The following is a 17,454-nucleotide window of genomic DNA, read 5'->3' as shown; positions in this document are numbered from 1 at the left end:
AGATATTTCCAAGCATATTAGCTGTGAGTCTCATGAAATGGTTCTATCAGTCTTGAGGCCGCAGTGCCTGGCAGGCTGTAAAGTACTGATGGTCTCCATTTGTTTTTACCAGCAAGGCTTGATATATATATGACCCAAGGCTGACATCTAGTGGAAAGAAGAGGTCACAGGACTTTTCTTCTTCCCGGGCGTGTATTTTTCAGTGTGTTGGAACTACAGATGGTGTTTTGCTCTATTTTTTTTTTTTTTTTCCTTCTTCTTTTTTTCCAGAGATCATGTTGAATGTCACACTAAGTGGATTTCTAAGTGGATTTTCCTGGGCAGGAAAGCAAAACGAGATGCTCATTGGCACTCAAAACAAGATGCTCATTGGCACTCAGGCTAAGCGTGAATCTTTTCTCAATTGTAATAAGTCTATCGGTAGCTGAAGGCCAAAAGCTTCACAGTGCTGTCCAAAGCTCCAAAGGCAGGATTTTAAAAATGGCTTTAAAAGACAATGGTCTGGATGATCATGCCTAGTAGAGTTTGGGTAGAGCACCTGGAATACATCTCATAGCAGAATAAATGTTCACTTCAGCTGCAGAAAATGGTGCCATGATGTTGGATTTAGATCTGCAATTCTGGATCACAGCAGCCCCCTGGAGAGCAGCCCCTGAGGCTGCAGTGCTGCTCAGCCCACAGTTCTCCCTATCCTTTGGTTCACTCACTGCCTCTGCTGTGCTGGTTGGGCTGGGAGGATAAGGCTGGTAGGACTTAAGGAATGTTTGCATAATACTCTGCTTCAGTTTCTGCACCTGGTATCACATGCTAATGGAGGAAAAAAGCACCTCAGTTTTCAGATAGTAAAAATATAAGTTTCAAGTTCTCATGCTTTTGTGGAAGAATTGAAAGCACGAACCCAAAACACTAAAAAACAATGAAGGACAAATAAAACTGTCCAATGTTTACTTTTCATATCTCACAAATTTAAGTCAATATCATAAATCTGCTGGCACCTCAGAGCTGGTTTGTAATGCTCAGCAACAGAGGGGAAGGGAAGCACAGAGAAGGCTCACCAGTTCTCAGGCATAGGAAGAGAGAGGACAAACAGAACTCCTGGAGGTGGCTGGGGGCATAAAGCCCAGGGGGACTGCAAGTGGGTCATGAGAGTGTAAAAATGGTAGAAGGCTGGCTGCTTTCCTTATTCCCTGTTGATTGAAGGGGAGTTGGACTAGATGATCTTTACAGATCAACTCAAATTATTCTATGATTTTGTATTGTAGGAAGTGAAAAATATCTCCTCCACGTATTGGGGTAAAGATTCAAGGCTCTGTAGCAGCAAGCTGTAACCATTGGCCCTGTCCATGGATCATCTTCTTGAGTGGTGTTTGTAGCATATATAGGAGCAAATTACCTGCAGACTTTTGTTGGTCACGAGCAGGTAAACGCAACAAATCTATGCAGAAATACTGTTACATCCCTAGGGGAATACACAGCCCTCAGCCACTGCTGAAGAGCACAGCTCCAGCTCTGCTTCCCAGACAATTGCTAAGTAGACAAGGTGAAGCCCTTTTTTTTTTTTTTTGGAATGCTCTGACAACAAAACATTGGTATTATACAAACAGTACAAAGTTTATTGCAGGGTTGAGCTTTAATCTCTTGTGGTTGCTTATTGACAACAGAAAAATTAGAAGCTCAGTGAAAAGGCCTTCTCAACATCCTGTTTGTAAGCTGCCTTGAAACAGAGGATCTCACTGCTCCTCTCTCTAAAACCCAACGTAAGTCTTAAATGAGAGACAGCAAGGATTGGGTCTGGGTTGCTTAAAGTTCCCATTTATTCTGCTTGATTTATCTTTTGTGCTTCCTGATTTTGGCCTTCCTAAGCGCAGGAAGAGAAAAAAATCATGATGTGTGATTTGTGGTATATCAAGATATATGGTACATGAAATCTAGTGCTGTCAGCTGTGGTTGAATGTCGTGAAGACTTATGGAGACAGCTTGAGAGACTTTCACCACCTGACACCAGATACCTGCCAGGAGAGACGAAACAACACTGAAGAAATCAGTCAACCTTCTTTTTCCAGGGATTCCCTCATTTTTTACTTTTTGCTAGCAGAGAATTATGCCCTAATTTTCAAGTTACACACTGGTATCTCAGTCAGTGAGATACCATATAGTGAGATGACTATACCTGTGTCAGGAGCACACAACCTCAGAATCATGGGATGGGTTTTGGTGAAGCTTGCAGACCTGATAATCTGCTGTGGGAGGCTAATCTGGAAACTAGGATATTTACTTTTTCCTGCACTTTTGCAGAGAAATCAGATCAGAACCACAGGTGTTTTAAAACTTCATGCTTTTGTATACCTTGAATAATACCTATTTAATCAGAGCCATGGAAGTAACTTAAACAATACAGAAGATTGATTTTGTCTTGTGCTCTTTACATGTTTCCTTGTATATGGGTACAGTTGGCTAAAACATTAATTTGCATAGTTTTTAGACCTGGCTACATCACAAGTATGTAAGTGCAGGCATTTAATAGTCAGCACTTCTGCTATTTTGCTGAGACATCTGGGCCTCACGGTGTCTCTTCTTTTCCCTGAAAGATCAAGTGCAATACTTAGAATTATTTTTCTTGTTGTGGAAATTGGTTTTTGTGACTGCTAAGATTGTCTGAATTTTGTATGCTCCCTTTCTAGTGTGTATCTGTGCTCTAGTATGCAATGCCACCCAGAATGTATTTGTTACAAAAGAGAACCAAAGATCTGTAGAAAATACTTCATGTTTGACCTTGACAGTGAGTCTGGCCATAGTTTTGCAATGTGTTCATGCTGGAGCAGGATAGATGTAGACTCTGTGTTTACATGCTTCTGAATTTTATGGGCTTGCACTTAGTCACTGCTCTCCATAACTAAATGATTGGTCAGGCAGCCATCCTGAGGGAATCCAGCAAATGATGTTATGGGACTGCCTTTGAGGAGAATTATTGGAAAACATAATCCAGATAATTTTAAGATGGAATTTATGACAAAATTAGATAAATGTTGTGTCTTAAAATAGCAAGGGACTTCAAGTGTCCTCTTTTAGGCTTGTGTACATTAAGACAGAATAAGGAGAGGCATAAAGATGCAAGCTTCTTCCTACCCTTGTGTCTGCATCTACCAGCTTTCTCTACAGTAGGGCAGAAGACAGATAGCAAGATTTGCCTGCAATTAGATAAAATAGTTATTTGTACTGGGTAATCATAGCCTGAATAAGGGATAACTGGAGTTGGAAAGAAATTCTGATTCAAGAGGAATCTCAACAGGCTAAGGACCGGAGTCTACTCTTAGCTCCTGTAATTTTGTGGAGCTTCTTGAGGTCATCACACTTGCAAGATTAAGACTTTACATTTTAGGAAATGCCCAAATAAGTATCAGCCATGTAAATGATTGTATGTGGGAGATAGAACGTACCACAGACCAAGTTCAGCAAGCAGATGTATCTTGATGACTCAGATGTATCTTTTAAAATCACTTTGTGAGGGAGGTTGGATTAGCTGACTTAAGTCCCTTATTTTTGCTAACTCTGCCACAATTCTGTGACAACTAAGCAGGCATTTATGTCATTTTGGGCTTATTTTTCAAAAAAGATCAGAGCAAACTCAACATGTTGCCTTGGGGCTCTAAACTTGCATAAGAGCAATCTCGTCAGTATTTTGGGACACAATTACAGGATATTTAGGATCTTATGTGAATAAATTAAATGTGTTCAGGGCCAGTGCCAAGTGAAGCAGTACTACTTCAAGATAATCCTGATCATGAGAGCTGCCTCAGTCATGTTCTTTATTCCCAATAGGAATATTTCCTATAAGGGCAACAGGAAATTTATAAGTCAGCCAAATACATTGCAGACCAGCATGTGGTGTGTGATGTCTGTCCCTTGCCAGTTATGTATTTGGCACAGAAGACCAAATAGAAGGGAAGAAGCTACAAAATAGAGGGGACCAAGGTTTTCGTTAAATGACACTGGTGTTTCTGGAAGAGAGAATAACAGTTCAAGAATCTAATTTCCGTGTTATTCTTTTCTCCAGGGTTTCCAGAGCATCTCTGTGCAATGGCTATGGTGTCTCTGTTGGACTTTGAAGCTTATGCAGAAAAATATTTACCTAAGATTGCTTGGGATTTCTTTGCATCAGGAGCAGATGAGAATAGCACCCGAGATGAAAACATCCTAGCATATAAAAGGTAACGTGGAGAGGAAGTGGGGGTATTGTGCTGGAAGCTTTTAAACTATGTTCGTGTACGAGTGTTTGCATTTCATACACAAAGATTCCTAACACCTTGCTTGCCCTTAACTGAATAATATATGCTGTGTGCTATGGTGCTACCCTCCATGAGGCTCAAATTGCGTAAGACACAAGGGATGCTGAGGATGCAGGCAAATGGTGTGGTGTGTTTGGTACGGTATGACAGGAAAGGGAATGTGTGGCTACAACAGAATGTGATGCAATGTGTAGCATGTGGCCAGTTGCAGGAAGCCTGCAACTAGTGCGAGATTTGGAAAATATGCTGTGGACACCGAGGTCAGGTACAATGTACAATGAGAACAGGCATGATTGCTAAGTGAAAGACAGAGACCTGGGACTTGGCTGCAAGTAGAAATAATCTGTGGGATGGACAATAGGAGAACAAGGAAGGTAAACCGTGGCAGTCTGAAGTGGGAGTGTAAAAATGAAGTACTGTGACCAGTGGGCAAGAGTATGGGATTAATGACAGCTGGTAGTGGCAGAACTGATAGCTGAATTGGCAAGAAAAAGGATGAAGGGCCTTTTTATATGTTCATTTCTTTAATAGCTCTGATTGCTGCATTTTAGTGGGTAAAAGTAGACCTGGTTTCCACAGAGCTTGAAAAGCAGAGAAGCCACCAGGCAACTACCATCCTGAAGGGTGCTTTATTTCTATTGCCTTGCAGGATTCATTTTCGGCCACGTATGCTGCGAGATGTGTCTATACTGGACACTAGGACGAAAATCCTGGGGACGGAAATCAGCTTTCCAGTAGGAATCGCCCCGACTGGCTTCCACCAACTAGCATGGCCTGATGGAGAGAAAAGCACAGCCAGAGGTACTCTTTTGCTTTGCTATCATGTAGCAAATGTGATTTGTGAAATAAAATAAAATAAGATAAAATAAAATAAAATAAAATAAAATAAAATAAAATAAAATAAAATAAAATAAAATAAAATAAAACATTATTTTTCCAGCTTCACAGGTGAGAAGCTATTAGGATAGTTTGAAGTATGACTGAGCAAAGTGCTCAGATTCCAAAGGACAAACCTTATTTCATCCTTGTTTATGAATGACCACAGAGTGCAGGAGAAGCCAAGTATTGCTGCACTTCTTCAGCTGCCACTGTTACCAGATCAGCCCTATATTGCCTCTGAGTCAGAAACTATGGACACATTGTTGTGCTACACCAAGGGGCCACACAGTGTCAGGGGCTTTAGGTAGGACATAAAGAGGTGGACAAGACTCAGCCTGTATATTCCTCAGTGCTGATCAGAACAGTGTCAGCCTTGGAGAAAAGCAGGGCCTCTCTGCATAATCATATGTTAAGTTTGGAGAGCAACAAGTGTTTTTTGTTTTTTTTCCTGTGTGCATTTCTGTGTACACTGAGCATTTGCATGTGCGTTCCTACAAGGAAGCAGACACGATTCCATGCAAGAGGATGAAGGCCCTGTTTTTTAAAAAATTACTAAGATCATAGAATCATAGAATGTCTTAGGTCAGAAGGGATCTTTAAAAATCATCCATTTCCAATCCCCCCTGCTCTGGACAAGGACACCTCCTACCTGGTCAAGCTGGCCAGGGCCCCATCCAATCTGGCTTTGAACACTTTTGGGGATGGGGTACCCATAGTTTCTCTGGGCAGCCTGTGCCAGTGTTTCAGAATGTTCTGAATAAAGATTTCTTCCCAACATCTAAGCTAAATCTCCCCTCTTTTAGTTTAATACTACTCTTGTTTTCCTATCACTATGAGGTTGTGTGAAAATCATCCTTTTATTTACTGGAAGGCCACAATGAGCTCTCCCCACAGCCTTCTATTCTCCAGGATGATCAAGCCCAGCTCCCTTAACTTTTCCTCATAGGAGAGGTGCTCCAGCCCTCTCATCATCTTCATGGCCCTTCTCTGGACCTGCTCCAATGACTCCTAATCCTTCCTGTACTGGGAGACCCAGGTCTGGATGCAGTACTGCAGATGGATCCTCTCCAGGGCAGAGCAGAGGAGAACAATCACCTCCCTTGTACTAAGTTTGAGAAATGAAAGCAACAGTTGGTAATTTACCTTAATTCCCTAAACACGATCCTACAACAGCATGTGGCAAAGTCAGCTGTTTTTAATGTCTGAGATGTATTTGCCAGCTGGCAGACCTTTGTCTTTGGTAGGATATACGAACAACAGGAGTTCAGGTTTTCTCTGTGAACAATGTACAAACAGAAAATCATAGCCATTGTCTGGCAGCGATGCTCAAGTGACCTTCATTCTGATTATTTTTCAATACCTCACAAAGCGGCCAAAGCGATGGGCACCTGTTACATTGCCAGCACCTACTCTACCTGCTCGCTGGAAGAGATCACTGCAGCTGCTCCTGGTGGCTTTCGGTGGTTCCAGCTCTACATCCACCGCAACAGGACAGTCTCTAGGCAATTGGTCCAACAGGCAGAGGCCTTGGGCTTCCAGGGCCTAGTCCTCACTGTGGATCTGCCCTACACTGGCAAAAGGCGCAATGATGTCCGTAATGGCTTCCGACTTCCTCCCCACATGAAACTGAAGAACTTGGAGGGAGCCTTTGAGGTTTGTGAAATGATCTCCTTCTTTCATTCCTTGTGTTGGTGTGTACCACATGAGACAAAACCACTGCGTAACTGCTGCTTCGGTATCTGCTACATCTTGGACAAAGATTTTCCCCTCCTTTTTCTGCACCCTTCTAGTTTGACCTCCTGCCAGCCTGGCTACTGGCTCTAAGATCCCAGTGCAGCTTCCTCAGAGACACTGATTTTCATCCTCTTTGTTGTCATCTAGAAATGCACGCTTTACAACACTGTTAAACATGATTGCTAGAGGTTTAATTAATCTCTTCTAGGGCAGGGGAAGAATTCAAGTCTCTGTTGTTACAGTACAGATGGGGTTTTGTTCTGTTTCATGGCTGTAGGGAAATGACCGATCTGAGTATGGACTGCCACCCAACAGCCTGGATCCTTCGGTCACCTGGGATGATATCTACTGGCTGAGGAGCCTGACTCACCTGCCCATTGTCATCAAAGGGATCTTGACAAAAGAAGATGCAGAGCTCGCAGTGAGGCATGGAGTTCAGGGAATTATCGTGTCCAACCATGGCGGAAGGCAACTGGATGGAGCACCTGCCACTGTAAGTGAGAAAATGGATGTCCCACGAGTATTGTGTGCGTGTTTGTGCTAACTTGGCTACTGGCACACAAATCTTACTAAATATGCCTGTGGTAGACTTGTGTGTTGCACATCTGCGGACATATGCAGGTATGCTATAGATTTAAACAACTGAGGTGCTTGCCTCAACATGGGCTGCCTACTCAAGTATTTCCTCAGTGTCACAGGAAGGGTCTATAACCATCACTGAGCTCCCATTACTGTAGCAAAACTGCTGGCTTAACTTAATAAAAATTTTCATCGTGAGCTGATGCAGTGCACACATGTTCTTCTTACACTGCATGAAAAATAAAACAAAGCTCTGGAACCAAAAATGTGTAAATGAGAGAATAATGTACTCTCATTGTTCACATATGCCAAAATATGCACAAACAGTGCAACTAGATTTAGTGAGAGATCTGTTTGCATCATTGTAGACTCAGGTCTAAATAGGAATCCTGACTTCATGAAGCCAGGGGAAAAAAAAAAAAAGAAGTGTAATTTATCCAGAGAAAAATTCTCCCACTTTTAAATCTATACCAAGAAATAATAGTTTTTTGGTCTTATGTATACTTCACTGCTTTAATTTTGTTTCCATTTTTCCAACTGTTCTTAATTTACATGTCTGTATTGCAGTTTCATATTCTTACAGATTTTTTTTCGTTTGTTTGCTTTCTTTTGTTTTCCTCTGTAAAATAAAATTAGTGCCAGGAAATTCTCTTTTATGTCAAGGGTGATAATAATAAATAATTTTTCTAAATGTTATAGACATAATAATGGAAATGATGTTCATGTAAATTTTCTTTCATGCACAGACGAAACAGTAGATACTTAGTTCAGCACTCCTCCGGTTCCAAATCTGGCAACAGAGGCTACTACCAGTGCTCTTGGTGAGCTACTCTTGGAAAATTTCAGACCCAAAATTTTCAGCTTGAAATTCTGAGAAGTGACAACTAATTGGAAAAATCTATTCAGTGATCTTAGTTGTAGCTGCCTTCATTAAGAAGGTGAGAATCAAGGAAGAGAGTGTAAGAGACTGAAGAAAAGAATCTTTGAGTTTGCTGTGGAGAGTTAATTGTGCTTTGTGCAAGGTCATGCCACTGTGATAGTGCCCTTGGGACTAGAACCAGTTCTCTGCATGGTGCTGCTCTGTGCTACCAGCCTAGCACTGCAGAAAAGACCTCAGGGAATCAAGAGATGTAGCTTGAAGGAAACAGTATATATTGATTGTGCTGCATAGCTAATGAAATCCTTCATAGCTGCTTTATGGGTTTTCAGGAGGTTTTCTACGGGTGGTCACTAGGATTGGGATGAAAAGTGAGTTTGGCAATTTAGACAGTTGTAGAGAGAAGTCTAACACTCTTCTTACAATAGTATAATTCATCATTGTCTCAAATGAAAGTAAGATACTAAAAAATACTATTTCTATTGAAATTTATTGTTTAAATCTCAAAAATAACCCACACCAAAATCAAATGAAAATGTTACTTTTTCACATATAGGAATATCCATATAAATAAAACTATCTGGCAAAAAAAGCAAGGACAAGCACTGTATTATACAGTTTTTGGTACTGAGTTATTTATGATGCTTTTCCATATTTCATTTTGAGAGTTTATTCTGTTCTAGTATACTTGTCTGTCTGTGTGGGATATTACCTCTTTGTCTTGAACCCAAAAGATGAGCCTAAGTTGCAAATGGCTTCTTCTTTCCAGATAGATGCTCTGGTTGAAGTTGTGGAGGCAGTACGAGGCAGAGTTGAAGTTTATTTAGATGGTGGTATACGGAAAGGAAGCGACGTATTGAAAGCACTGGCATTGGGAGCAAAATGCGTCTTTATTGGAAGACCAGCTTTATGGGGTCTGGCTTACAAGGTGAGTAAAAAGGTTTGAGCCTACATCAAGGAATCACGGAATCATAGAACAGTTGGTGTTGGCAGGTCCCTCTGGGTCCATCTGGTCCAATCCCTACTCCAACTGGAACAAGTAGAGCAGGGTGCCCAAGGCCACATCCAGGTAGCTTCTGGAGATCTTGTTGAACCTAATGAGATCCAACAAGACCAAGTGCAAGATGTTGCTCTTGGGTCAGAACAACCCCAAATATGGTTATTGAATGGGAGAAGAACTCCTTGAGAGCAGCTCTGTGGAGAAAGACTTGGGGTTCCTGGTGGATAAAAAGCTGAACATGAGCCAGCAGTGTGTACTTGCAGCCCAGAAAACCAACTACGTGGACTCCACCTAAAGAGGGGTGGCCAACAGAAGGAGGGAGGTAGTTTGTCCCTCTCTGCTCTGTCCTTGTGAGGCTCGACCTGAAGTGGGGCCATCCAGGCCTGAGGCCCCTCAATATTAGAAAGACGTGAAGCTGTTGAAGAGCCCAAAGGAGGGCCAGGAAGATGAAGAAATGTTGAGGGAGGTGGACTAATTCAGCTTTGAGAAGAGAAGGCTTTGGGGAAACCTCGTTGCAGACTTCCAATACTTGAGTCATCTGCACAGCACAGAAATGCTTTGTGGTGGTCAGAGGGGCACCACAGGGGAGTTTGTGTCCATTGCCTGGCATTGGACACCAAGAAGAGCCTGACTCTACCTACACTGAGCCCTCTCCTCAAGTATTTATATACACTGATGAGATTCCCTTGAGTCTTCTCTATGCTAAACAGTCCCAGGTTGCATATCTATCCTCAAACTCCCCTAGACTCCATAGGTGTTATTCGACATTCTTATAGAAACAGTTCAATCTTAAGTATTTTTTTGTTTGTTTCTGTTGGATTTTAAGTGGCATTGCTACAAATTGAATCAAACATAGACACTTTGTTTCATTTAAAAGTACACTGGATTTTATGATTTAAAATACGGTTTTGAAACCAATAGCATTGTTCTTTGGGCTTTGATTTCTTGGCATTGAAGATTGATGTTAAAATACTGTAGGAATCAGGACCATCAGTGCATTTGAAAGCTGGAGACAAGCTTATTTGCCATAAAAATGAGTCTGAAAATTTTAATTGCTGCCAGCCTGTTCAAAGACAATCCATGGTTTTGACACAGAAATTTCGTAGTGGTATTATGGTTTCTTTAGAAATATATACATGGAACTTTTTCCCGCTGATACTGAGAACATTTTGGACAAGACAGAACACAGCACAAGTCCTGGAGGTGACTAAGTGTGCCACTACTGTCTCAATTCCAGTTTTGTTAATTCTTAACTACTAGCATATTGCTGTGATCCAGAATCATGAATCAGGCTTCTGATGCAGAAAGTTAACATAATATTTAACATAAAGTTATAAAAATAAAGTTAACATAAACATAAATATAAATAATACAAAGTTAATATAAAGTTAAAATAATATTTAAAATGTAATTATACAAGTGTTATTTGCTTTGATAAACTTTGGCTTTTTAGCTTATGAATTGCAGCTTTAAAGCTTTATCTTGAGAAGAAAACACATTTTTATGGTCTAGATACATTTTTTGTCTTTGAAATGAGACTTCCATCCAGTAGTGTGGTTACTGTGGCTTTAAGTAAGAAATCACTTGAGTCTTGCAAGAAATATGGAATAGGTGTCAGCTCTCTTTCTTTTGCCAGTGAACAGTGAAAAAAGGGCCCGTCATAGAGTCATATGGCCATAGAATCATTAAAGTTGGAAAAGGCCTCTAACATCATCACCTCATGCACCATCACCACCATGACCACGAAACCACGTCCTTCAGTGCCACTTCTACACATTTCTTGAACACATCCAGGGACAGTAACTCCACCACCTTTCTGGGCACCCTGTGCCAGTGCTTCAACACTCTTTCCAAGAACAAATGTTTCCTAATACCAAAATGAATCACAGAATCACAGAATCGTAGGGGTTGGAAGGGACCTCCAGAGAACTTTCCCTGTTGCAACTTAAGGCCATTCTCTCTTGTCTATCACTGTCACCTGGGAGAAGAGGGTGACTCCACCTCATCACCACCTCCCTTCAGCTAGCTGTAGTGAACGATAAGATCTTCCCTGAGCCTCCTCTTCTCCAGACTGAACAATCCCAGTTCCCTCAGCTGCTCCCCATAAGACTTGTGCTCCAGACCCCTCACCACTATCACTGCTGTTCTCTGCACACAGTCCAGGGCCTTGATGTCCTTCTTGTAGTGATGGGCCCAAAACTGAGCACAGTACTTGAGGTGCGACCTCATGCTGCTGTGATTTGCCTACCTATATTTTCAATAATGCAAACAGGCAAGAGATGGGATTTGTTTTATAGTTCAGTGTTTTAGTCTTACATTCCTTGGAGTATTCCTAAAAATGTTCTTCAGTGGGATTATCCTAGCATACAATAGAGGAAGGACACATGAAAGCTGTGATATAGGCTGCCCCCAAAGCATTATTCGTTGCAAGAAGTAAAAAATTAAAAACATACCTGACTAAATTAAAGTTTTTAAAGCTTTACCATACGTGAAACTCTCATTGTATCACAAAATACTGTCAGCATTGCAAGACTTGACATTTTAAAACAAGCCCACTGGTGGAGGTTAGCTGAAAACTAAAAAAAACCCTAACAGCTAGAAAATGTCAGAAGTGATAAACAGCTTTGTTTTCCTTCCCTGTTCAGATGTATCCCAAAAGGAAAAACATCTGAATTAATCTGCAATGAGCTGAGCACATCCAGCATATCATTTTAATCATTCATCTGCTCGAGAGACAGGAATTGGCACTGCCTTGAGGGACTGTCCCAGTTCTCACTGTGCAAGCATCCTGCAGCACTGATCTGTGCCAGTGCTCCTTTTGCCCTGACTGTTTTCTTTGTTAGAGCAGGGTGAAGAAGGTCTTCAAGATGTTCTGAGGATTCTGCATGATGAGTTTCGTTTGTCGATGGCCTTAGCTGGTAAGCATTTGGCAGGTGGTTTGTAATTGGTGACACAGAGGTTTGACATACAACTAGAGCTCCACGTGCAAGGCATTTAAATCATAAGCCTGGTGGTCACAGAAAAGGAATCCATGTGAAATGAAATTGTGCTGGTTCTGGTTGTTATATTTAAGATGATGCTGTAGCTCCTGCAAAACTACTTTGCACTACTTTGCATCTGAGGTGTCACAGCAATGATGTTTGCAAGGAAGTACATTAAAGCAGATTTCTGGTCAAATTTAAACTAATGAAATGTAAATGTAAATGAAATGTAAAACTGCTAAATAGAGCTGAGCAAAAGTTGGAATTTCTGTTTTGATGGGAACTGTACTGTTGTCTTTTTTTTTTTTTAACACATGGAAAATTCAGAAAAAAAGCAGATTTTTTCTCTGTCTATTGCAGAGTATGGTCTATATATACTGATTCCAATCTCTGCATTCCACATGCTTAAAATCTTCTCTCTCCTCTGAGATTTTACTGTTGTCCCTACTTCAGTTTCTCACCTGTGCTCCCACCTCTATTTGCCATGTTTGACCCTGTGTTGAAAAGCAAATTTGCAGTCTGGATTCCAGTTATGTACATGAACAAGTAGAGCAATAGGGTCCAGTGCAGAAGTATTTAAACATCAACAAAAAGGTCCTGTCGCAATTCTAATAATGTTTTAAAGACTTTTCTTTTTCAGTGACTATAAACTCAATTGGACAGCAATGCTGACTAGAAGACTGGGATTGAAATCCCACTTCATAGGTTTCTTCATATGTTTCTTCAGAGGTTTCTTCATAGTCTGCTTTTTGGGTGGCTACTTTTTTACTAGTAAAGATTACTACAGGTTTTTTCCAAAAGTCTCTTATACTTGCAAACAGGCACCAAACTCATGAAGAATGGTTGGTTGGGGATTTTTGGAAGGACTGTGCAATTCCACTCAGATTTGACTAAATGAAACAACACTGTAAATCTCTCTCCAGTCACTTGGCTCTCAGCCCTCTGTCCTTTCTGTCTTCTTTCACTTCTGGCTGAATCAGATAGTTCCCTACTACTCCCTACTATTGGAGTGAGAATTTTTTAATTTTATTTTTATTTTTTTACCATGTACAACTCTTCTTGTGTTGGAAGCCCAGTGCTTAATCTCAAAGGAGAAGGTGCCATTGAGTGACAGGGACCTGAGCAGTTGAGATGCCAACCTGCCCACATGTAGCTCACACAAGATGAGGCCTATAGGCTATGAGTCAGAGACATTTTATGTGCAGACCTTTCTCTCTCACTAATGTGTTTCATTTCTTCATCTATTTCAGGCTGTGCCAGCATCTCAGAAATTGGCCAAGACCTGGTTCAGTTTTCAAAGCTGTAAACAGTCTCCTGCAACACCTGAGCATAAGAAGCCAATGGCTGAAGTTCCACAATAGACTGAAGAAAGAGAAAGAAGTGAAAATGTTGAGTATATAACATGACTGAGAAGGACTTCAGGAAACTCCTGAGGCTGTTGGGAAAGGCTCTCTGCATTAGCAGCAATCACTACTTGATTTTTTGAGACCAGTGACTTCTTTAACACTTCAGATAGATTATACCTGCTTAAATACATATAATTTAAAGTGACTAATTCCTGACATTTTCTGTGTTGGGCTTTACTCCCAAAAATCAGTTCTTTCTGGCAGCCAGATTACAGTCTGACTGCAGCTCAAGCTACATGCTTCTCTACTCCAGGCAGTACTGTGGCTGTATCCTCCATAGCCTGGGCTTTCCTGGATGAATTCATAGCAGGTACGGAAACTAGATAAATCAGATAACAGACACCATATCTCCCCTTTAATGTGGAGTAGATATTGTCTTCTTCAGAATGTAGAGAAACACATCAAAGCAATGGGCTCTGCTCCCTGCAGAGCACATCTCCTCCTGAAGATGGTTAATACGGTCTGTACGCTCATCAGAACAGTAGTCTGGATGCATAAATGTACCAAATAAATGGATCAGATGCTCCTGGCTTCCTGGTCTTTTTGCCTATGGATGAGTTATTGCAGATAGGTAGGAGCTGCTGGTACCACCTCAGCAGTACACATTTTTCAGTCCCAGACCTGCTGCCATGCAAGAAGCATACACCTCTGAGGAGCAGAAATGCATGTTCATTGGTTCCCTGTCACTGAGAGTTCCCTGTCCCTTCCCATGAGGAAGCACATCCTTGCCTGTGCCACCCCCTGGTCATCAATGGTGGTGATGTCCTCTTTCACATGGATATTTCTTTTTCAGTCTCATTCCTTAGAACACAATCTTCAGTGACACCACTGAGTCTTTCCTTTCCCTTTCTTCTTTATTCCATCTCCTCTCATCATCTCACTGCCCCTGTCAATCCCCCCTCTCCATTATTTTGATTATATTTCTTCAGAAATATTTCAGTCCTCACCTAGGCTACTATTTTTATACATCACCAGATAACACAAGCCCCCAGTGTCACACAGCTTTGCAGATCTCTGAAAAGTGGCCACAACCTCCTCTCTCCAAACTCCTAAAATTGGCTGCTATCTCCTGCCAATGTCTGACTCCATGCTTCCAGTCTGTTTTTGCTATCTCAATCACACATTCCCACCAGGCTCTTATAAAGTGGTTTGCATGTTTCATTTCCATACATAGCAGTGGCACTTATTTTTGTGCTATTTGTAATTAGCTTTAGCCTCTGGAGTACCAAGAAGGTGGTTTTCAGCAATTTTCTTTCCCAAATACTTCAGCTATGACATACTGCCACTAAAGTTGTGTTTGAGGTCATCTGCCTAGGAGGAGCTCAACAATTATTAATCTTTGTGTAATGCTGTCCAAGTATAGCCATAAACAGAATTCATCTAAAACAGCTGAAATTGCTGCATAGTCTTTTGGTCTTTCTTATAAATATGTTGTGATGTTGTGTAAATCAATGGGGAATCAGTCCAGTTTAACTGGAAACAAGCTTAATCTCTGTAAAGACTTCAGCTGATTTAACTACTCAGGCTTAATCAAGTCTTTTAAATAAGCCCAGGTAAACTACCTATGAAAACTGATAATGTGTTTCATCTTTAAAAATGCAATAAAAATATCTGCTAAGACACCTGACTCCTTGCTTTCTCTAAAGGAAATTTTAAGGCCAGACAGCCACTGTTGTTTTTTTTCTTTTTTTTTTTTTGGCTGAAGTATGCTGAGAACACCAAATGTCATTTAGTGCCAGAGGGGTGCCAAGATTCTGGGTACATCCTCTGTTTCATGCACCTCCCATTTTTCCCATGCACACAAGAATCCATTTCTTGTACACCTGCAGCTATTTTCTTCTTTCTCCTCTCTGCTAATCACCTGGTTTTGCAAGAATAGGAGAGACTGAGTCATGCCAAACAGGACTCAGCTGATGTGAAGATACATGAATCCAGAACTGCTGCCCAAGTCTCCACCACCCAGCTCAAAAAAATCCCACCAGGCCCTACTGCTGCCTTTTTGGTGTGCATAGAAGTGCTGCAGGTAATGTCTGTTATTTGCCTGCTCCCTGGCATTCTACCCGCTGTGCAGGGATTAGGAACTGATGGTGAAATAAAAGGAGATTTAAGGACTCACATGATACATAAGAGGTAAAAGTAAGATTGTCTGTAGTCTGTAGTAGATTTTAAGCCAACACAATCACCAGATTCTGTAATTATTTTGCTTGTTATTGCAGAAGAGCCATACATTTTAATATGAATATAGTTGTAGTGCAAAGGCAATTCTGGAAGAGTGAGTAGAGTTCTGCCCAGGGTGTTGGTGTGGGACTCAGGAGGTCCAACATTTCTACTTTTTCTCTGCTGGATGTTCTCCAGATTTTTCTGAGTTGTACATCCAGGGAACAAAAACACAGAGTAATGATGAAACCTGCTGGACCTTCCAACATCCTGCCACACCATTTTTGTGCAGCTCTCTTTTTTAAGACAACAGACTTCAGAGCTGTTATGTACGTTGTCCCCTGCCATCCCTTCCCTTCCACAGCCAGGAGGATTTTAAGAACTGAGCAGTATCATCAACCAAGACTGTAATTCCACTGTTAATTCTTTAATGTACAAATGAGGGTCTAAGGAGAAGGGAAGATTTTCCTTGTCAAGCTTGTGCTAGTGTCACACAACAGTGAGTAGTAGTGAAGAAAAGGGATCTGAATGTCCTAGCTGTACTCTCCCATAGTGCCGTGGGCACCAGTTTATTCCAGTGGGATGCAGAGCAGTTGCCAAGAAGAAATGGAAAAAGTTTGCACCATTGCACATTTGGTCACATACATCCAGTTCACAGCAGTGAGCTGTGCAGCTGGTAGCAGTCACATTGCCCACTTCCCTTGGAGCCAAGCTACCAAGAACTGACCTTCTGCGTATGCCCTACTTAAAAGTGTCCTTAGGCAGACAGAAAAGAGATGTTAGTTCATGCTGTTTAGACTTGAATTTCTCACAGAGATAAGAGTGGCTGCAGTAATCCTGCAGAGGCCTTCACATGGAGGCCTTTCTCTCTGTTCCAGTAAAAACAAACCTTGTGGGCAGACTCACAGCCAGGCAGATAAGACTCATGAATAATAACACATCACACCCTTTGATGGACTTCAAGGCTGTACAAGAGGAGACCACATGGGCTGAGTTTGTTAATCTTAGCTTTGGAAGGTTAAAGCTGATGGAGGGGATCTTACCATTGCCTTCTACTACACAAGTGTGGGGACACAGAATCTGCAGCCAAATTTCTTGCTTGTGCACAGAAAAAGGATGAAAGGCAGTGGGTGCAAGTTGCAATGTGAGGAGTTCCAATTTGAAATTAGTGCAGGAAAATTTGTCATGAGAGCGGTCACATTCTGCAATAGGAACCCAGAGGCTTCAAGATATCTACATCCATAGAGGTATTCAGAGCCTAACTGCCCAAGGCCCTGAGCAACTTCACTTAACCTGCAGCTGCTTTGAGATCTCCAGAGGCTTCTTCCAATCTAAATTGTAGGGGAACATCAATTTAATCACAAAATAAGAGCAATACATCAAATCTGTACCCTGCCTTACTATCATGGGGCTTCTGAGGCAGCACATAAATCTCTGCTGAAGAGGTGTCAGAATGCATTTTCTCAGGAAAAAAAGAAAAATATTTGGTGAATGAACTTAAAAGAAGAGCTCATGGGATTCCATTAGGCTGAGACAGTGTTGTACAATCCTATTC

At 41.4% G+C, this 17,454-nt stretch overlaps 1 protein-coding gene across 2 annotated transcripts; it reads left to right on the top strand.

The window, feature by feature from the left end:
• The first annotated feature begins 1,634 nt into the window (after nt 1–1,634).
• HAO2 (hydroxyacid oxidase 2) lies at nt 1,635–15,362 on the top strand. 2 transcript variants are annotated; one of them, XM_048930857.1, is made up of 8 exons: nt 1,635–1,757; nt 4,055–4,208; nt 4,936–5,087; nt 6,535–6,818; nt 7,177–7,392; nt 9,125–9,283; nt 12,204–12,273; nt 13,587–15,362. In XM_048930857.1, the coding sequence occupies exons 2-8, from the start codon at nt 4,078–4,080 to the stop codon at nt 13,640–13,642; spliced, it is 1,068 nt and encodes a 355-aa protein (XP_048786814.1). In that variant the 5' UTR covers nt 1,635–1,757; nt 4,055–4,077; the 3' UTR covers nt 13,643–15,362. The 2 variants fall into 2 exon arrangements, with proteins under 2 accessions (XP_048786814.1, XP_048786823.1); XM_048930866.1 differs by having other exon boundaries at nt 12,199–12,273.
• The last annotated feature ends 2,092 nt before the right edge of the window (nt 15,363–17,454 follow it).

The sequence above is a fragment of the Lagopus muta genome, chromosome 1, assembly GCF_023343835.1.
Source record: "Lagopus muta isolate bLagMut1 chromosome 1, bLagMut1 primary, whole genome shotgun sequence".
In the NCBI taxonomy this organism is placed as follows: Eukaryota; Metazoa; Chordata; class Aves; order Galliformes; family Phasianidae; genus Lagopus; species Lagopus muta.
This window is presented reverse-complemented; position numbering and strand designations above follow the sequence as displayed.

Bases quoted from the DNA above. Each gene is read 5' to 3' on its own strand.
- HAO2 (XM_048930857.1), top strand. From the start codon at position 4,078: ATGGCTATGGTGTCTCTGTTGGACTTTGAAGCTTATGCAGAAAAATAT. The intron at 7,393-9,124 runs GTAAGTGAGAAA...TCTTCTTTCCAG, and splicing joins TGGATGGAGCACCTGCCACT to ATAGATGCTCTGGTTGAAGT. The intron at 12,274-13,586 runs GTAAGCATTTGG...CATCTATTTCAG, and splicing joins TTTGTCGATGGCCTTAGCTG to GCTGTGCCAGCATCTCAGAA.